Source organism: Ahaetulla prasina, chromosome 2 (genome assembly GCF_028640845.1).
Source record: "Ahaetulla prasina isolate Xishuangbanna chromosome 2, ASM2864084v1, whole genome shotgun sequence".
In the NCBI taxonomy this organism is placed as follows: Eukaryota; Metazoa; Chordata; class Lepidosauria; order Squamata; family Colubridae; genus Ahaetulla; species Ahaetulla prasina.
Genome location: NC_080540.1, coordinates 68,922,147 through 68,944,303, shown reverse-complemented (window position 1 = coordinate 68,944,303; position 22,157 = coordinate 68,922,147). Strand labels below are relative to the sequence as shown.

Sequence of the window (22,157 nt, the reverse complement as noted above, 5' to 3'; positions counted from 1 at the left end):
TGTGAAAGAAAGTGAACTGCTATTAACCCCAACTAAATATATTGACACATACCTATTTCTGGCAGCAAATGGGCATTTCAAACTTTTAAAGACAGTCCCCATGTATTACAAATTCTCTATCTTGCTATTCTTATTGGAACTAAAATTACTGTGGGGTATTATTTTCTGAGTCTTTCCCCCCCAAAACCATAAAGCACAAATTTGATCTTTAAGATAATAATTATTGCCAAAAGCATTATCAGAGAACAAATACAAATAGCCTTATTAGAGCCTGAAAAATAGCCTTGTTTTACTGCTGAAATTTCTTTAATTTCTCAATTTGTATCGAATTGAGGTAACTCAGCTTATTTGAATTAAAACAAATTAAAAATAAATATAAGAGGCTAAAGCTCAGCTCATTTTGTTGTTGGGCTTTATTTGTGGGAGAGAGGAGTAACACCAGGATGAAATGCTCCCAGATCGGACGGGATTGTGCGATCTGGTAGCGACGGCGGCGGCTGGTTCGGAGGACCGGTAGCAAAAATCCCTGCCCCCCCCCGCCTCTGCTGAGCCGCACCATCTGCAGAGGTGTTTTTTTTTTACTTTTAAAAGCCGGTTTTGCTTCAGCAGAAACAGGCCTTTAAAAGTAAAAAACAGCAGAACCTTACTTGTACTCTTACTTGTAGAAAACATATTTTCTACAAGTAAGAGTAGAGATTCTAAGGCACTTACCTGATTACTGATGAACGCATGGCTCTCTTTCCAGCCCGAAAGCAGTTTCAGTTTCAGCCAGACAGAATCAATCGCTCAGCTAATCTATTTCCTCGGTGATCAACTGGCTGGCTTTGCTGGCTGAGGAACTCTGGGATTTGAAGTCCACAATAAAATAAAATAAAATAAAATAATAAAATAAAATATTTGTGCAGCTTTCTGAGATTTGGTGTGTTTCTGTAGTGTTTCACTCTAACTACACAAACACACAAAATCTCAGAAAGCTGTATGTGGCATATTGTGTGCGTGTGTGTGTGTGTTGTGTGTGTGAAAGTGTGAAAGTTGGTTTTTGAGCTGTTTGTGGCTGTGTGAAGTGTGAAGTGCAACTGCTTTTACACATTGTGTGTGAGTCAGTTGTGTTGTGTTGTGTGTGTGTAAAGTGTGAAAGTTGGTTTTTGAGCTTTTTGTGGCTATGTGAAGTGTGAAGAGCAGCTGCTTTTACATTGTGTGTGAGTCAGTTGTGTTATGTTGTGTTGTGTGTGTGTAAAGTGTGAAAGTTGGTTTTTGAGCTTCTTGTGGCTATGTGAAGTGTGAAGTGCAGCTGCTTTTACATTGTGTGTGAGTCAGTTGTGTTGTGTTGTGTTGTGTTGTGTTGTGTGTAAAGTGTGAAAGTTGGTTTTTGGTACCTCTTATTGTTTTTTAATACTTTGTTTATTATTTTTATTATTTATTGTTATTGGCCACGCCCACCCAGTCATCTGACCACCAAGCCACGCCCACCAATTAAGCCATTCCCACAGAACCGGTAGGGAAAATTTTTAGATTTTACCCCTGAGTAACACTGAAATTTTATCCTCCTTGAAGCCGTTATCAATTTCATAGATTAGTGATCTGGCAAACAGTGGATAGCCCCAAATACTATTTTAAAGATCGTGAGTGATAATAATGCCATTATAAATGGAAATGATTTGAAAGGGTATGGGGGCAGAGAAATTACACAATTTATAATACGCTGTCAGCCATTCCACGAACTTTTCTGATGGTAGCACACTTGCTTCTGCCTGTTTTGACACAGACAACATAAATGAAACAGGACAAAAACTAAGGCCAGTCAATATTGCTTTCAACATCCACTTTTCTGCAGTAATTAAAGAACATTTCATTATAACTGCTAGATTGACAGCAAATTCCACCTCCCCTCTGTTCCCCACTCACCCATATTTTTACTAGCCATATTGATGTATCTGCTTTGTTTTCTTTTTCCTTGTTCATTTTATTGTCCTATTATTTTATCTTCAGTTTGTTTAAACTTCCTTTTTGTTGTGGTTGTTGAAAACTACCTAAAATAGCCCCATGATGAGGTAGGCAGAAAATAAATTAAAGAATTGTTATATTCCAAATAGTCACATATTCATTATATTGATTAATTTCAATTATATTGTTTATAGTGTTTCGCTATATACATTGTATTTTAGATTTGATTGGAGATGAATTTGGTGTAGTGGTTAAAGTCACCAGGCTAGAAATAGGGAGAGCCTGAGTTCTTGTCCTGGTTTAGATACAAAACCAGCTGAGTGATCTTCAGTTAGTGACTAGCAAGAAGGCAAAAGTAAACCACTGTCAAAAACTTTGCCAAGAAAAATCCAGGGACCAGTTCACAGGAATCAACACTAACCTGAAGGCACAATGCATATATACCTGTGTGTGTGATACGTACCTTAGAATCCTAAAAAGTCACCAAATTTACTCTACAGGTAGTCCTCGACTTATGACCATAATTGAACCCAAAATTTATGTTGCTAAGTAGTTTTGTCCCATTTCCCAACCTTTCTTGCCACAGTTGTTGAGTGAACCATTGCAGTTGTGAATAGAATAGAATAGAATAGAATAGAATAGAATAGAATAGAATAGAATAGAATAGAATAGAATAGAAATAGAAATAGAAATAGAAATAGAATAGAATAGAATTTATTGGCCAAGTATGATTGGACACACAAGGAATTTGTCTTGGTGCATATGCTCTCACGTGTATATAAAAGAAAAAATACCTTCATCAAGGTACAACACTTACAACACAAATGATGGTCATAGGGTACAATTTAACCCTTAATGATAGCAACGAAGAGTTACAGTCATACAGTCATAAGTGGAAAGAGATTGGTGATGGGAACTATGAGAAGATTAATAGTAGTGTAGATTTAGTAAATAGTTTGACAGTGTTGAGGGAATTATTTGTTTAGCAGAGTAATAGCAGAGTAATAGAGTTAAGTTACTAACATGGTTGTTAAGTGAATCTGGTCTCCCCATTGACCTTGCTTGTCAGAAGGTCACAAAAAGGGATCAGGACACTTGCAACCGTCACGAACCAGTTGCCAAACATCCAATTTTTGATCACCTGACCATGGGGATGCTGCAATGGTTGTCAAGTGTGAAAAAAGGTCATAAGTCACTTTTTGTAACTTTGAGTGGTCACTAAATGAACTGTTGTAAATCAAGGACCGCCTGTACATTAGTATTTTTTTCCCCTGACATTTTAAAATACACATCCACATTGTAAATTCTCAGTTTTGGGAAAAGGTTGGCTGGAAAACTGTTAACTTGCAGAGAAAGAAATAGCTAGCTGTGTACAGAGATATGCAGCCATACTATTGCATGGAACAGATGCCCCTAAATACCTTCAAGCTCAACTAGACTCAGTTCATTATAGCAGGGATCTCAAACCTTGGCAACTTTAAGACTTGTGGACTTCAACTCCCAGAATTCCTCAGCCAGCTTTGCTGGCTGAGGGATTCTGGGAGTTGAAGTCCACAAGTCTTAAAGCTGCCAAGGTTGGAGACGCCTGCATTATAGCACCCCTCTTCCCCCACATGAAGACATCCCCAGAGTCTGTCGCATGAAAGGCACGTGACCACCCAAACGCAATGACGGAGCCATGACGTCCCTCCGTAATCACGCGCTTTCTCCCTCGCCCCTCCCGCCTCTCCGTTGCCTCAGCAACCGAGCCGTAAATCCACGCCACCTTCCGAAGGGCCTTCTGCTGCGCTTCTCCGTTGCCACAACAACCACGTTGGACCGTAAATGAGAGAACAGTCGTCAAACTAAAACCTTTCGGCTCTAACAGTACGCCGGGAGTTTTAAGTGAGCCGGGTGGTCTCTTTCTGGTCGGGTTCCACTTCTGCCGACGTCATAGGGGTTTGCCTTGCTGTTATCCGGGCAGGCGCGCGGAACGGTTCTTCGTTGTCTGTCTTTCTTTCGAGACTGCAGCCCTGGGGTTCCTATCCACGCATTAAGTGAGACCCAACCTGGGGAGTAGCTTCAGTGCTCAGCAAGGTCGGCAAGGAAGCGGCGAGAAGTTAGGGCTAGCTAGGCTGCCCTTGGCCGCGTTTGCAAGGGGCACTAAGCCACGTTTTACTGCCAAAGCGCAGTAAAAGAGCTCTTAGTCTCCAGCTCGCGAACTCTGAAAACGGGGCTTTTTAAAAGTGAAGAATATAGAGGCCAAATCAGGGAGCCATAACTCCTTGCACCAGTTGAATTTGCACGCGGTATACAGAAGTATTTTTTTTTTAATGCTCATAGCAACCTAATTAAGGAAATGGGCATTCTTTTAGCTTTTAGCATCATTAGTAATGTAAGAACAATTGGGTGTTTTGTGTAACAAGTTTATATACCGCATGCCAGCTCTTCCTTCTTAGAAGGCACATCAAGTCTTTCCTCAGGGAAACAAGCTCTTGTTACTTCCATTTTTGCAGAGGAATTTATATGGAATTTCTTACTTACGATACCAAGAGTAGGACAGAAACCCATTTATAAATACTGTTTCAAATAACCATAAAAGTTCTTTCTTAACTGTTCTGAATAAGATAATGGAAAAATACATGTCTTTGAGGGGTGGATGTGTTATTATTTTCTCTTCAGTTGGCTTATGGTATGTATAAAAAAAGATACTAAGTGCAAGTGTCTTTTTTTCTCCCTTTTTGGTATTGAGTGAAAGGTTATAAAAAGTGCCAGAGCAGATGGCAGTATCTAGCAGATACTAGACCTTGCCCACCAACCTCCAGAAATGCTAAGCATGATCCAGCCTGTTTAATAATTCAATAGGGGAGAGCATGGCAAGTGGCTAAACTGGAGACTAGCAGGGAAAGTCGGGATATATTTTAAAATAAAATAGTGGTCATATTACTGCCAAAGGTTCCAGTGTGGATGGCTCTATGACATCCCCTGAAGCTATATTTGATTCAAAATACTTTCTTTGGTGTTTGGGAAGAGCCTATACCTCAGTAAAGAACCCTACTGTTATCATGCATATAAGTCCATATTTAGTCTCTGGTATTTCCACTATTTTAAGTCTTGGACCTACACAATACTTTGCAAGCTGTTAAGAATATAGGTAGTCTTTGTTTAACAACTGGTATCACTAAACTACATGGTTATTTAGTGAGGTATTTCATGACTATGATGGATGTATGACCTCAATTCTACCAAGGTGATTAAGCAACTCATCTGTAATCATTAAGCACATCACAAGACTGCAGTTTTCAGTTTTACTGATAGCCTCTCCATTCACTTTGCTTGTTGGAAGCAGGTTGATGTCCATGGGATACTACAGTAGTCGTCAACACTTAACTGGTTGTAAAATGCCTGGATCTCAAATATAATCGCAGGAATGCTACAACAATTATAACTTATCATAAAGTAATTTTACTTTATATAAATTTACTTTATAAAGTACTTTTACTTTACTTTATAAAGTAAATTTATAAGGACTTGTCATAAAGTAATTTTTTCGGTGCTGCCCTAACTGTAAATGGTCTTTAACAGGGGAGGTGCTAAGTGAGGACTACCTATATGTAGCTTTGGACAACATAAACAATTAATCATTTAGAATATAATCAAATATTTCTTTATGCTCTTTACCCTTAGGTACTTCCATTGAAGAGAAAGATAATACCAAATGGCAGAAGCAATTTTTCATCCTCCCAGAAGGAAAAGAAAAGTATATGAATCATATGATTCCCCATTCCCTATTTCTCCTTCCGTAGAAGGCAGTCATGGAAGAGTTTATAAAATGTGCTCGGCTGAATTGATAAATAACAATGTAATTGTGAAGAATCCTGAAGATATAGAACAGCTATATAGCAAGGTATTTTTGGCTCATTTTATCTGTATAATCCATTAAATTAATCATAATACTTGGATACTGATCCTGCATTTCTGTCTGAACAAAGAATGTTTTGTTAAATGAGTGGTATCATAGCTTTGCTTGTTTTCTAGGGATTTTTTGGAAAAGGTATTCTTTCAAGAAGTCGACCAGAATATAATACTTCAGATCCTATGTTGACTGCTAAATGGAAAGGTAAACTGAATCATGTATGGGTGTGTGTGTATTAGACTTATATAGCTCCATCTTCTATACCAGAATCCTGGACAGGATCACATAACAGTAACAACCAATCTCCTGCCCCCTAAACGTGGCACCCTAAAAGCAATAAACCTCTACACAGCCCACGTTCAACTGAATTGAGTTCTAGCTTCACCCAACCTGCAGGAAGAAGCAGTTGTTCAAAGCCTTTCAAAAGATTAGGAGAGAGAAGGCCTGACATATCTCAGGAGAAAGGGTGCTTCACAAAGGAAGAGCTGTGGAGAGAAGGCACACTTTCTTGATCCCATGGGTTGTTAGTATTTAAAGTATTTAAAGAAAGGCATTTGGCATGTCCACCCTATCAGACTTAGTTGAAAAAGTAGATAGATACTGTGGGAGAGACAATTGAACAAATAACCTGGCATTTCAACCTCAAAAGAATCTTCCCTAAAAAGGAAAGGTTGGAGATTGGACAAAAAATGTCCAACTCAGTGGAGTCCAAGGAAGGCCTCTTGAGAAACAGGCATACTAATGCCTCCTTCAAGGGAGGTAGCCCTGCCCCAACCTCCAGTGCAGTGGTGGGTTGCTACCGGTTCGCTCCGGATCGGGCGAACCAGTAGCAGTGGCGGCAGGAGGCTCCGTCCACCCGACCTGATGTCTCTGCGCATGCACAGAAGCATCACGCAAGCGCATCCACAAGCGAACCAGTAGTGACAGGATTTGAATCCCACTACTGCTCCAGTGAGTCACTATTCACTGCTTGGATCCAACTGCATGTCACCTCCCAGAGGACCTTAAGCAACCAAGAGGGGCACCAGTCCAGCACAAAGTTAGCAAAACTGGCATCTCTAAGGACTTCTGTCCATTTCCTCAGAAGTAAGCAGCTTAGACTCTTCCCAGATAAATTAAAAAGGCATGTGGTAGGCATTTGGTTACACAAAATTGCAACAGTACTGCTTTGTATTCTCTGATTGTGCAGATTGAGAGATGGCTTCAGTTCTCAAATTTATTTCAAGATCAGCATATTTCTAGATTTATTTACCCCATATATTTATATACTGTCCCTCTCCCAACATTCAATGTAATTTTCATATTAAAGTGTTTTGAATATTATACGGTAAATATATTATTATGAATTCCTTTCTGAAATTGTATCCAAATAGTAATTATACTTTCTATTGCAGATGCTAAATTAAATATGCCAATAATCTCATCAAAAAAGTAAGTTTTCTTTTCACTTTGTCTAGCCTAGAGTTTGAGCATGCTTAGTAACTATAAAAGTAACAGTTTAATCAAGTGTTGTTTCATTAAGATACTTTAAAGAAACAAAATACTCTTTCCCCAATTAATTCTTTGCCCCATCATCGTTCCAATTATTAAGTGGTTATAGTGGAGTAATCTAAATATTGGCAGTTTTTTTTTGAACCAAGAATTATCAAACAATGATTTAAGTTATACTTTGATATGCCTTTTGAGTATTACCAATAGAAGAGAATATTTGTAGTTCAGGATTGAACTGTGTGATCTTGGTGCTCTCTCAGTTTGGTAGTTTTCTTACAGCGTTTCATTACCAAACTGGGTAACATCATGACTATACTTTTGAGTATTAAACTAGCAGTGATCTGTTGCAATATATGATATACTGAATCTTGCTTCAGAATTAACAGGAAAATATATCAAGCGTGGTCCTGTTTTTCTTGTTCTCATATCAAAGAAAACAGTTTTAAAAATTTCTAGGTGAATTACACTTTTTTTTGCGAGGGCTTGATATGGGGAACCTTCACTTGTTTACATTTTGGTTAGTGAAGAAATCAGAGTGATTATTGTTGTCAATTATAATTTCAGCAAACCCTCTCTTTCCAGAATTAACATTGATTTTCCTTCTTGGAATTAACACTTTGTTCTGGAGGAGTTAAGCTGGTTTCACATTTAAACTTGCCTTTTTGAATGGAGGACAGTGTCTGGCCATACTTGGTCAGCAGTAGAGTTTGAACTAGCTACAACTTTTCAGACTCAGATTTTATAATTCAGTAGAGAACATGTGTCCATACATTTTATTCTCATGAAGGATAATCTTTAAAAAAATTGTCTATGTTTCATTCCTCACTGACTTTTAAAATAGAGATAAAAACATTTGTCTGAGAATGGGACACATATTCACGTTCTTAAGCAATAATAACAAATTCCCTCTTTATAAGAGCCTGAAATGTAGAGTAATTCTTCTTTGCCATATTTAGGGATGCAGAAAAAAGCAAAGAACAACATATTTAAAACTGCTGGATCCATTCAGTATGACCTCTGATAGCAAAAACAAGTTGCTTATAGAGATCCTCAGATAATTATAAAGGCATACAAAAGATCTTCTCTGCTTCTTGAAATTATCATATACTTCCTTATCCAAGTTTAAGAAGGGTTTAAAAAATATTGTGATGTCAAAGCAATCCAGAAAGCTAAAGGAGAACATATTTTAGAATTGTTAACCAGATCACAGTTTACTCTTGATCCTTAGGTGAGGAATACTGCTGCAGAAAATTATTCCTCGGAATTTGCTTGTCTGTTCAGAAATAGGCTTATTTTCTATTATGAAAGTCACATCTGTCATTGCTATTGTTTCTTAGCAATGTAAAAAATGTTCAAGAAATATGCTGAAAAGTCATATATTTAAGCATGAGTTAGCAGAAACTTAGAAATAATGGTCATGCTTTGGTTTGGTTTATTCCATCTTTTTATTTTCAAAAGATGAATACGGGCATCAGAGCAATCTTGAATCCTAAAGGGCTGAGCAAACAACTCCAAGAAGCATTTAAAAATGAGTGTTGGAGTTTACTCTGACTGCCATCATCAAACATTACTGGCATCAGTAATTCTTTCTGAAGCATACTTCATATCCCAGTCAAGAAGAAACCAGTATTGGACTTCCGCTTGGCTCCACCTTTCTCGCTGGGTGCTAATTTATGGCACTCCGCGCTAGATAACTGTAAAAGCCGGTGTAAATAGCTTTCGAACAGCTGTTCCCGACTTAATTTTCCCTCTGGTTGAGAGAGCAGGGGAATGAGCAGGGGGGAGAGAGGTAGATTCCCTTAGGGGCTTTGTTTTTGTTATGCAAAGTCCTGGAAGGTGAATCCCTTCGAATCCCTCCTACCTCCATTATCCAGCGTGTCTCTTGCAACAGCAGGAAAAGAGGAAGGTGTCCAAGTTCTGCTAACAATTGATTTCTTTTTGTGGATTTATAAGCAGGCGGAAGAAGCATGAGTGAATAATTATTGGTTTGCAAGTATTGTTGATTTTCTGACTTCCTCCTCTTTTTAAAGAGAGAAAAATTATTCTTTTTTTTTCCTTCTCTTAAAATGGCGTTTTAGACCAACTGCAAATAGCTTGCTGCGAAATCGAAACTGAATGGAGACATCATCTTATTGTGTTGGATTCTGGTTTGTTGGATCATATTACGTTGTTTAAGTATTTCATAAGGGGATTTTCAGCAAGAACTTTGTTATGAAGGTTCTTTCAAAAGAATGGATTCGTGACTTTATACAGGATTACACAGAAAGAATGTATTTAATTACTCAAAAATACGAACTGGACTTCCGGTGGCGCCACCTCTTCGCTGAGCTCCTAATTAAAGGGGCTCCGCACTGAACATCGTAAAAGCCAGGAAAAGCCGGCTTTAATCTCTTTCCCTGGATGAAAGGGAAAAGATAAGAGCTGCGGGGGTGTAGTGGTAGACCTCCCCAGGGGCTTTGTTTTTAATTAAGCAGAGCCCTGAGGGTCGACGGTCCCATAAATATTCCTGCCATAAACTCCGACTTCAGTGCGCACCTGCAAAAGCAGGAAAAGAAGAAAGTGTCCATCTCTGCTATTTGTCTTATCTTTATGGATCTCTTTAAGCAGACGGAATGAGTGCGAGTGAACAATTACTGGATTGCAAGTATTTTTGATCTCCTGACTTCTACCCTTTTAAAAAGAGAAAGTTTTTTTTTTCTTTGTTTCAACTGACTCTTTAAGATGGCGCCTGAAAGGGAGTGAAAGTGACGAATGGAATTCTAAACAGCCTGTGTAACTAAGAAGATAAGAAATGTTATGTGTGGATTCTAATGAAGTGAAGTGAGCTTTCCTATACTTAAAGGGGAAAAGAGAAGCTTTTAGACTTATATTTTGTGAATCTTAAAAACTGAAATGGCTACTAAACCACCTAAGACTGGGGGTAGAAGGGGTTCTGAACCAGCTTTAGAAGATTTGATTAAAGAGCAAGGGAAAGTGTTTGAAGAAAGGTTTAAGGAGATTATGGATAATAATGAGAAAATAAGAGAAGAAATAAAAGAGAATAATAAAAAAATAAGAGAAGATATTTTGATGGCTTTTCAAGGTTTGGCAAAAAGACTGGAGGTGGTGGAGGAGGAGGTGCAAGAAATTGCTCAGTCAAATCAGCAAATAGAAAATAGAATGGGAGGAATGCAAATCAAATTGGACAAAAATGAAGATCAAGTGGTGGTGATGCAGTATAGAATGATGGAAGGAGCTCTGAGAATTAGGGGCTTGAATGAGGAGAAAGGGGAAGATTAAAAAAAAATTTTATCAGAAGCTCTGGCTGAACTTATTGAACTTGATCCACAAGAGGTTGCTTATCAAATTGACAAAATTTATAGAGTGAATTCCTGGATTGCTAGGCAAAAGAAACTTCCTAGAGACATTGTGGTTTATTTTTTGAAAAGAACAGTGAGGAATCAAATTTTGCAAGTTGCTTTTCAGAAAAACTTGAAAATAGGAGAACAGGAGCTGAAGGTGGACATAAAGGCCTTTTGGATAAAAATTTGGTGGATTTTACAAAATGTTTTGAAAAAGAAGATAAAGTTCCTGCCGCAATTTTTTTTGTTGGGAATTATTACGGATTGTACAGTAATTGAGACTAAATTGATTTTAAACCTAATAACAGCAGCAAGATTATTAATAGGACAATACTGGAAGAAAAAAGAAGTACCTACAATAGAAGAATGGATATTGAAGGTTGCCAATTTGGCTGAGATGGCGAAGATATCAGCCTTTTTGAAAGATAATACGCAAGAAAGATACTTAAAGGAATGGAAAAAATGGATTGACTATATTCAACGTAGATATCAGACTAAGAGTTATCAGACTGTTTTCAGTGATTATGATGTATTATTCTTGATTGTTTTTGGGGGAAGTTAGGAATTGATGATTGTAGGGGTATAATTAAGTTGGGATGAAAATTTTTTAGCATATGTTTGTTTTATTTTTAACTATACCTTGTGCCCGTTCCGGGAAGTCGGGGGGGGGGTTGTGAAGGGAGGGGAGAGGAGGGGGGGAAAGGGGGAAAAAAATTTTGTAAAACTTTTTGAATAAAAAAAAAAAATACGAACTGAAACAGGACTTAAATGCAATGGATGAAGATATGATCGTGAATAAACAAGTTGATGTAAAGAAGTTTCCTTTAAATAGTTTGAATGAAATGTCAGAATTAGTGCTACAGGAGGCTGTCTCCCGAACTGAAAAAACTTATAGGCTTAATGTTTATCAAGAATTCCCTCTTTGGACTGATGGAATATATGGTAGTATTTTGTGGATTTTTGAACGTAAGGATTTACTAGGCAATATTGTGACTGACTTTTCAAAAGGAGAAATGAAGGAAAGACAGAGATTAATGCATCAAAAAAAATGGCAAGAGACAAAAGTACTATTCTTTGAATTATTAATAGACAAAAATATTATTGTCCCTGAAAGACAATGACGAAGACCTGGAAGAAATGGGTTGATTATATGTTTTATATCTAGTATAAAAGACTAGGTATTTGGATTTATACTGGATTTTGACGAGGATGGATTAAATTTGAATAGCTACTGTAACTCTTGGTATTGAAATTTTATAATGTGTTGTATTGTATCTTGAATAGAATATTTTTGAAAGAGTTTATGTAAGGAAGACCTGGGGGGGGGGAAATTATATGGTTATAGAAGCTATAAGGGAGATATTTTATGAATTGGATTGGATTTTTATGTTTTAGTTGATTTTAAATACTTTAGGATTAATTTGTTTTATTGATTTATATATTTTGTTATTCTTAATTCTTAATTTTCTTATTTTTTATATTTTTTTTTCTTCTTGAAGGATTTTGGTTGTGTTAGGAGGAAGTCAGAGTTAGAAAGGGAAAATTGGTATAATAGTTTTGGGGGAAAATTTTCTTAGCATATGTTTGTTTTATTTTTAACTATATCTTGTGTTTCATCCGGGAAGTCAGGGGGGAGGGGGGAGGGTTTAGTGAAGGGAGGGTTTAGTGAAGGGAGGGGGGTTGGGGGGGAAAGGGGGGGATTTTTTTTGTAAAACGTTTTGAATAAAAAAAAAAAGAAGAAGAAACCAGTATTAAATACTTCAAAGTTTTCTGATACTGTAAATAACAATGTAATAACTTTTAATTATTCTGAACAATTAATACAAATAAGTGATCAAATTAAATATTTCCTTTAGTCCATTGCACTTTTAAAAGAAAAGAATTCTGAAATATTCCTAAAAAATCCTAAATTTAATTAAGACCCTAGAACTCAGGCTGCAATTCAGATTCAGCTCTACATTTCCGATCTTATTTATTTATTTATTATTTATTTATTTATTTATTTATTTATTTATTTATTTATTGTTCAAATTTATATACCGCCCTATCTCCCACAGGACTCAGGGCGGTTTACAGGCATTTAAAAAACAGATAAATACAATCTAAAAAACAATTAAAAAACTTATTATAAAGCCTAACAATTAAAATAATTAAAAATATAAAAAATAAAACCCCACTTAAAACCCATTAATTAAAACCTAACTCAGTCCTGCGCAATGAAATAAGTATGTTTTGAGCTCACGGCGGAAGGTCCGAAGGTCCGGAAGTTGACGAAGTCCCGGGGGCAGTTCGTTCCAGAGGGTGGGAGCCCCCACAGAGAAGGCCCTCCCCCTGGGCGCCACCAGACGACATTGCCTCGCTGACGGCACCCTGAGGAGTCCCTCCCTGTGAGAGCGCACGGGTCGATGAGAGGTATTCGGTAGCAGTAGGCGGTCCCGTAAATAACCCGGCCCTATGCCATGGAGCGCTTTAAAGGTGGTCACCAACACCTTGAAGCGCACCCGGAAGGCCACAGGTAGCCAGTGCAGCCTGCGCAGGATGGGTGTTATGTGGGAGCCACGAGGGGCTCCCTCTATCATCCGCGCAGCTGCATTCTGGACTAACTGTAGCCTCCGGATGCCCTTCAAGGGGAGCCCCATGTAGAGAGCATTGCAGTAATCCAGGCGGGACGTCACGAGTGCGTGAGTGACCGTGCACAGGGCATCCCGGTCCAGAAAGGGGCGCAACTGACGTACCAGGCGAACCTGGTAAAACGCTCTCCTGGAGACGGCCGTCAAATGGTCTTCTAAAGACAGCCGTTCATCCAGGAGGACGCCTAAGTTGCGCACCCCCTCCATCGGGGCCAATGACTCGCCACCGATGGTCAGCATGATTTAGCTGACTGTACCGGGATGCCGCATCCACAGCCACTCTGTCTTGGAGGATTGAGCTTGAGCCTGTTTCTCCCCATCCAGACCCGTCGGCCTCCAGACACCGGGACAGCACTGATAGCTTCGTTGGGGTGGTCCTGCGTGGAAAGGTACAGCTGGCTGTCATCCGCATACAGCTGATACCTCACGCCGAAACCACTGATGATCTCACCCAGCGGCTTCATGTAGATGTTAAACAGAAGGCGAGAGGATCGACCCCGCGGCACCCCACAAGTGAGGCACCTCGGGCCGACCTCTGCCCCTGTCAACACTGACTGCGACCGGCCGGAGAGATAGGAGGAGAACCACCGATAAACGGTGCCTCCCACTCCCAATCCCTCCAACCGCGCAGCAGGATACCATGGTCGATGGTATCGAAAGCCGCCGAGAGGTCTACTAGGACCAGGGCAGAGGAACAACCCCTATCCCTGGCCCTCCAGAGATCATCCACCAACGCGACCAAAGCCGTCTCCGTGCTGTAACCGGGCGGAAACCGGACTGGAACGGGTCTAGATAGACGGTTTCATCCAGGTGTAGGGGAAACTGTTATGCCACCATACTCTCTACAACCTTCGCCGCGGCGGGTTGGAGACCGACGATAATTACCTAAAACAGCGGGTCAGGAAGGCTTCTTAAGGAGGGTCTCACCACCGCCTCTTTCAAGGCGGCCGGAAAGACACCTCCACCAAAGAAGCGGTCGTAATCGCCTGGAGCCAGCCTCGTGTCACCTCCTGAGTGGCCAGCACCAGCCAGGAGGGGCACGGGTCCAGTAAACACGTGGTGGCATTCAGCCTACCCAACAACCTGTCCATGTCCTCGGGAGCCACAGGGTCAAACTCATCCCAGACAATGTCACCAAGACCACCCTCGGGCACCTCACCAGGGTCACCGCAATTTTGGTCCAACCCGTCCCGCAGCTGAACGATTTTATCGTATAGATAACCGTTAAACTCCTCAGCACGTCCCTGCAGCGGGTCATCCCGCTCCCCCTGATGAAGGAGGGAACGAGTCACCCGGAACAGGGCGATCTTACATTGTATTATTTTTTATTTTATCTACAAGTTGCTGTTCCTCCGGATGCTCAGCTTGCAAGAATAACTGGCAAATAAAATAAACAATGCAACAATCATAAAAGAAATGAGTACAAGAGTGAAATTACTGGTCTCATCATTCAATAAAATGCGTTACAGTAGTGAATTTGTAATCTATTTGTCTCAATGCCTCTTACTCTATTGTCTTGATCAAAAGATAAAAGCTTTAGCGAATAATACTTTATTCTTCATATGCCCCACTGAGAATCTCAGAGGTTGTGGGTTTCTCACTGAGGGTAATCCTCACTAAATAACCCAGAAAGACAATCATACCTGTAGTCTTTGTATGTTGTGCAATAGAAGAATAACCATTAAAATATTTATGAGTAGCCAGAGATATAGAATATATTATTAAAGAAACTAGATATTATTTATTTATTTTTCATATTTCTAAATCATCCATGTCCCTCAAAGGAGGGGACAAGCAAATTCTGAGGAATAATTTTCTCTTCCTAATATACCTAGGTCTTCAGTAAAACTCGAGAAGTGATCATTTGTTTTACAGATATACTTTTATATTGTTCATATGTTTATTTATGAGCCCATACTTTCTATTTTCTTCTATTCCAGATACCAGCATTGTGTTGAATGGGCTGAAAAACGTCTGTCAGAACAAGGAATGGATGATTCCACAATTAAAAACATCATACAAAATTATACTAAACAAATTAATCTGAGAATAGAAACTGGACAAAATAATAGATTTCAAGATGAAGAAACATTTAAAATGGAAACTAATAAAGAAGAACCAATGACTTCATCTGAAATTAATGGGAAAAACAGGTCTTTCAAAGATAATTCATGTTGTGATTCATTAGACAAACATGACTGTAGTGAATCAGATATAACAGACTCTAACATTTTAGCTAAAACTCCTTCACCACAACAATGTTCTCTCAATATGTATGATAGCTGCAGAGAAGACAATTATGTTGAACCAAAATCTCATTGCTTTAGTAATAATGAATACGAGCACGAACTTGTATTAATAGAAGAAGAATCAGATTTGTGTGTAGAAGAGGAAACAAGTGAGGAATTGCATGTAAGTATAACTTGATTGGTAAATGGTAAAGTCAATTTAAAACTTATTAAATTGGGTATTTTGCTTTATAGATGTCCTTTATCCCTTTTTATTAAGAGGTCCTGAAACTAATCAGTTGATGGATATCAGCAAAGTGCACTTAAAGAAATCATTTGCCATTTTATTTCAGGAGTCTGGTTGCATTTCCTCTGTCCTATTCCAAAGCATTTTGCAACACTGATGAGACTGAATAGGGACATCCAGAAAATCATGTCTTTACCTGAAAAACGGTTATAATGTTAGAGCAAAAGTTGGAGGATTTAGGAATGAAAAGCTCAAGAGGATGTCTTATGGCACAAAGGAAATATATTTCATTATGGTGGCTGACCTTTAGCTGATGCTATGTAAATTACAGAGATGTTTTGATTTCTTCTTTATAACTTTGATTACTTTCTTGCAGTTAATTAAAAAAGCAAACTTAGTATGCCGAAGAAATCCTTTCAGGATTTTTGAATATCTGCAACTCAGTCTAGAAGAGGTAAGTTTTATGTTCTCTCTTAGTTTGCATCTACATATATTAGGAAAAAGTCTTATAAAGAAGTCTTCTTTTCAAAAGTCTAAATTGAAAACTTCCAGGCAAACATATAACACTGGGAGATTAAATTGATGCTTGCATAATTGGAACAACAAAGTGACATTGTCTAGCAAACCTACTGTAAGAAGTTTGATTAAGCAGCAACTAGCTGGGGTTAGTTATCTATTTGCCATCAAATGTTGCATGATAGCAAAAATTGACTCACCAAGTCTTATCACCTCATACTTTTTTTCACAGAATGTTCCCTCAGATTTTCCCTTGATTTCCTCCTTCAGCAATGGATTTCTGTTGCTTAGCACTAATGTACACAATGGAAGTTTATTCCTCTCTGGACTGCTTCCATTTTGTGGTAGTACATAAGTAAAGGGAAAAATATCATTTTTTCCCCAGTTTAACTTGCTTAAGAAAATGCCTCTTGTATTATAATTGCTGTGTAGAAATACTTTTCTGTAATCCTATACTTGCTTATTCAGATGTGAATTACTCTAACTAAACCCCATTTACTTATAAAATTGTCAATATTGTGCAATAATTTTGTATCTTTAAATAAGAAAGCTTTCCCAGTACTCTAGTACTTTAAACATGCACGAATTAATTTTTATTTGATGTCATTTTTAGGCTTTTTTCCTGGTTTATGCTCTTGGATGTTTAAATATTTATTGCAATGAGGTAAGTTAATTGCATTGAGGTAATGTTGTCAGCAGTCATTCTTGAGTGAGAAATCTGTTGATTGGAGTAATTATTAGCAAATAATAAAGCACACTCTTTCTAAGGCACTTTATACCAACTTTAAAAAGGATGCTACTTGTTTGTTCATGTAAATATTTTTTATTAATTAATGTAAATAATTTCATTGTGAAATATGAATAGCCCTACCAAGCTACTATTGTCTGTTTTTTATAACAGATTTCACAATTGGATTCTATTTTGTTTGTTTTTATAATTTTGCAAAGCACTGTCTGTGACATTTCTATAATATTAGAATATATTCATTCACAATAATCATATGGTTATGTTTTTAAGGCACCTTTATCTATCTTGAAGCTATGGGACCTTTTTAGTAAAGCACAGCCCAATTTTAAGGCTACATACATGGCTTATCATTACTTCCGTAGTAAAGGATGGGTCCCTAAAATTGGCCTGAAATATGGAACTGATTTGTGTAAGTAGCATTCTTTCATTATTAGCACCTAATGAAGTAACTGTACAAGAATAGGTCCATTCACTTGCTCTGTTATGTGAACAGTCATTCTTTAGTGGGGTTGATGTTCTGCTGCTAGGAATATTCTTTGAGAAGCTTCTTGGATGAGAAGCAAAACATCTTCAAAGAAAAAACAGAAAGTCCAGTTGCCTCTTGAAAAAAGCACCTTTGGTACAGACTTGAGAGTTTTAGTAGATAGAATTAAGTAAAAAATCTGTTTACTTTCAATAAATATGTGATATCATTTCTACTTATTTACATTCATGTTATAACATTAGAATACAAGCTCATCTTACTATAAAGTGGTTTAGATTCTCAAAGTTCTGTAATCTTACCTTGTTACAACTGAAAACAAAAATATGACTTTTGTAATAAATGAATGTTCATTTTATTCCTATTTGTAGTGCTATATCGAAAAGGCCCTCCTTTTTACCATGCCAGGTATAGCATTAAGGTTTGGATATAGTTTTCATTTTTACTATATACTATGCTTAATTTTTATGCTACTTGAAATTATGATTATATGTTTGTTTCTAACTTCCTTTGACATAATTCCGAATATTGTTTTTCCAAAGCTGAAGCTAAGAGTAACCTCAAATTAGGAGATCCCATGGGTGGCCATCTTCAATAAGAACATTCAGATAATCAATCCTACACTGGAATGTTCTGTTACCCACAGAATAGCCCTGGAGATGCCCTGAGATTCAAATAAAGGTTTCAAACACTTAAATAATTGGAATTTCAAACATAAAAAACTTTTATGTTGATTTTGGCATGCTTATATTGCATTATTAGTATGTATTTTATTAAAAGCTGACCTTGTCTTTAAATGCTGCTTTGATGAAGGCAAACCAGTGTTGCTCCTTCTAATTAAAGTAATTAAAACATGAAAGTGGATGGTGATGAGTACCTCTCCTCACAAATATTTGTTCTGGGGAAAAGAGATGATTTGGAAAAGGGAAAAATGGCTTTGGTGGCTGGGGAGAGCATGAATTTTCATGCGTTTGATAGAATCAGTTTCATCATTGTAATGTTACATTGAATTTTACCTTTCCTTTAATCTACATAGTCTACTTATCTATTTGAATGAATATTGTGAGAAACTATCAGAAAAAGACTTAGAATATGAAAAGAGATCTAATATCCTGTTGTTTGCTGAATTGATTCTTTCACTTATACTTGAAGGAACTATCAGTATTTTAAGTTATTTGGGTTGTGATTTTTGAATACATGTTTTAACTTTTCATCCTAAAAGGATTTTGGGGGGTTATTTTCCAGCTATTCTGTAATTGCTGAATTAATTAATGATGATTTTGATGGACCATTGCACAGACCATTCAGTTGGAAATTTTTGTCTGGATTGAACAGAACTACAGCAAACGTTTCCAAGGTAGCCAATAAGAATCATTTTAAATTACACCAAAAATGCTATGGAGGAAAATGGTTGTATAATTTTAAGCGCAATAGGTGAAATTATACAAAGCGTGTAATAAAATAATTTTGTAATAAAAGAGTACGCATATGTGTGTTTGTATGTATTTTTCTGGTTAACAGTGGAAAATCATCTTTCATATATGTTTCAGTGTGTGAATTGTAAAGCAATCACAAATGTGGTCTGGTTGACTGACACTTCTGTGATGGAAAGATTCTCCTCTTTTCCATGTTTAATATTCCAGCACAGATATGAACCAGATTTTAGATGCCATTTTTCAAAAAAATCACTTTAAAAAGCTAAACTTTCATAATATCATGTTTCCCCGAAAGTAAGACCCTGTCTTATATTTTTTTGAACCCTGAAATAAGCGCTTGGCCTTATTGCCATGCGATCAAAAGCCCGATTGGGCTTATTATCAGGGGATGTTTTATTTTGGGGAAAGCAGGGTAATGGTCTGCTACTATGCAGTATTTCAGCTTTCTAATTTTTAGGGGGCTTGAGTTGTTCAGAATGTACTTCTCTAATAATTGAGGTTTGCTTGAATACTTAGATACCCAGTGCTTTTACAGATCACTTTTCAAATATATATTTTTATTTAGTTTGTCCTAATATACTATTTAGGATAAATGTTGATACTCTCCACTGTACATTTTAGAAAGAGTAAATGGATGGAAGGAAGCAACTGAATTATAGTAACTAGAGATGAAAGTTAGCTCTGAAGGCCAAGGAACCTAATTTTGAGGGCTCTGCACCACTTCCCATTCAAAGCCAAATGGTGCTTCGGATGATCCAGGAGCACGAATAGAATACATGCCCAACACTCCTAAAACCACATGCATACTTTCTTGGGACTGGGCCGCAACAGGCAGCTACACAATCCTAGGAAATGACACAACCACTTTCAGGAGTTGCAGGCAAGTCTACATTTCCATCCCTGCACACTCCAAAAGCAGGGGTCTTCAACCTTGGCAACTTTAAGCTTGGTGGACTTCAACTCTTGCAAAGCTGGCTGGGGGATTCTGGGAGTTGAAGTCCATCAGGCTTAAAGTTGCCAAGGTGGAGACCCCTGCTGCAAAGTATATTTTACCTTTCAATCTAAAGTGGTATGCATCCCTCTAGGTTACTTGTTTTTACATAGACATTTCTCACTTCAGTTTCCTCTGAAAATCAGCTCTAGAAAATCACCCAAGCGCAATAAAACGATCAAGAGCTTCCAATACTCTTCAGAAAACGATAAGACTTTGTATAAAACTACCTTATAAAAGGTCTCTTTTACCCTTGTTTTTAATTAGAATAATTGATGCTGTCTGTCCCATTACTGCTATAAAGAGTGAATGAACCTTAATTTGAAGTTTTCAGGAGAAACATCTGTTGTATTTACATTTACTTGGCATTTTGGTAACATAATTTATTTGTCACCAGGAACTCATGTTCTGCTATTTGATTAAGCCATCTGATATGAATGAAAAAGAAATGCTTTCACCTGAATGTCTCAAAAGAATGAAAGTCCAGGTATGTACGTTTTCCCCCAATTTAATGTTTTGTCAGAAATGAACATTGAATTGTGTATTTATTTACTGCTACAGTAAATAAATATACTGTGTTATTTATTCACTATCAGTTCTCTAAAACCAAATTAGGAGATCTCTTCTATAGATTAAAAGAGATTGAAATACATAATTTCTCCCTAAGAAATAGGAATGATGCATGATACAGGTATATTAAACTAATTCATGCAAGAATTAAATAGTACTTATTTAGTGACTGCTTTGTTTAGCAACCATTTGCAATTATGTTGCTGATGAAAAAGAAATTTTGCAGCTTTACATTTACAACCTTCCCAGATCTGTAAAGCAAAGGAAAGCTTAAGTAAGATAAACCCAGAATTTCACTTAGCAACTGCCTCGCTTTACAGTCAAGTTGCCAGTCCCATTTCTTAATCACTAATAAAAATATGCATAGTAAAATAAACTATGGAAAATAATGGTTTGAATGCAAAATACTCTGTTCTTTAATTTTAAAGGAAATTGAGCGAATCTTATCTTGAAACGAAGCATTTCCATCAAATCACAAGAAGTCTATGAAGCATTCACAATACTAGAATGATATGTTCAAAGAGAAAAAGCTTTTTAAAAAATCTCATAATATACACAATGCTAAAAATCAGCTATGTAAAACGTTCATCAAATAGTAAATTGATCTTTAAAAAAAATCTAAGGATCAGCCAAAAGATATTGGAAGTGCTATTGCAATTAGTAGAAGAAATTATTAGTGGTAATTACTTTCTGTGAAAATGCCATAAATACTGAATTAGCGAATGCCAAAACCTCAATTGGGAATGTGCACATTGGGCAATTCTAATGATTTGCCACTCCGCCTGTCTATTAATAAGTGTGATAGTGATGCAGGTACTGATTTCAGGATGACAAAGATATTTTCATAAATAATCAAATTCACAAATATATGCTCCTTTCCCCCCCCCCAAAAAAAATAAGGATTATCTATATTTTCATTGATCAACTGTCAGCTTATTTAGAGATGAAGCAACCATTATATATTGATTAGATTAGAATCATTCTTCCATTTCCACTAATAGTCTCAGTGCTATTCGTAGTTGCACCAATGATCATGGCTCTGGCTTGCTATACCTTGGTGTGAACCAAATACTCGCAATAGGTAGAAGCAGCCCAAATGCAGTATTTCTCCTTAAGCTATCTCTTTAGCAAGAAAATACACATTAGCTAACAATACACATTAGCTAACAATTCAGCAGCCATATTTATGTATTTTACTTATTTTATAACCAGTGTCTTTCTCTTTAAAGGAATTGATCCTAAATCGCTGGGTTTCATCCTGTGAACGTAGTGAACAAGAAGAGGTGTGAAAATTGGAATCCGAAAGTTGAGCAATATTAATAATAGAACTGCAGCAAACTAAATAAATTTTAACTATTCTTCCTTTTAGCATGTATATATTAAGTGTATATAATACAGAGTCCTACAAGTTTGATTTTTTATGAAAGCTCAAATGAAGAGTGACAATTAAGATGAGCATGTTTTATGACTATTAGCTTAATACTTCTAGAGTTAATTAACCTCTACTATAGTCTTGGCTCAATATGTTCTAGTTACACCATGTATGTTGGAGATGGCTTTAATAAATTAAACAAAAAAGTAGATTTATTCTGTCAACCAATTTTTTTTGCTACATTATGCCAAATAAAAGTACGTTTTA

General features: G+C 37.2%; 1 protein-coding gene across 5 annotated transcripts; it reads left to right on the top strand.

Annotated features, from left to right (window-relative positions):
• Positions 1 to 3,692: 3,692 nt before the first annotated feature.
• On the top strand, positions 3,693 to 22,103 carry TSEN2 (tRNA splicing endonuclease subunit 2). Of its 5 annotated transcripts, none has more exons than XM_058171809.1 (12): positions 3,693 to 3,828; positions 5,611 to 5,830; positions 5,962 to 6,043; positions 7,234 to 7,270; positions 15,242 to 15,713; positions 16,153 to 16,230; positions 16,906 to 16,956; positions 17,311 to 17,449; positions 17,893 to 17,929; positions 18,767 to 18,878; positions 20,346 to 20,435; positions 21,748 to 22,103. In XM_058171809.1, the coding sequence occupies exons 2-12, from the start codon at positions 5,642 to 5,644 to the stop codon at positions 21,805 to 21,807; spliced, it is 1,347 nt and encodes a 448-aa protein (XP_058027792.1). In that variant the 5' UTR covers positions 3,693 to 3,828; positions 5,611 to 5,641; the 3' UTR covers positions 21,808 to 22,103. The 5 variants fall into 5 exon arrangements, with proteins under 5 accessions (XP_058027792.1, XP_058027791.1, XP_058027790.1 ...); XM_058171808.1 differs by having other exon boundaries at positions 3,720 to 4,232; XM_058171807.1 differs by having other exon boundaries at positions 3,721 to 4,020.
• The last annotated feature ends 54 nt before the right edge of the window (positions 22,104 to 22,157 follow it).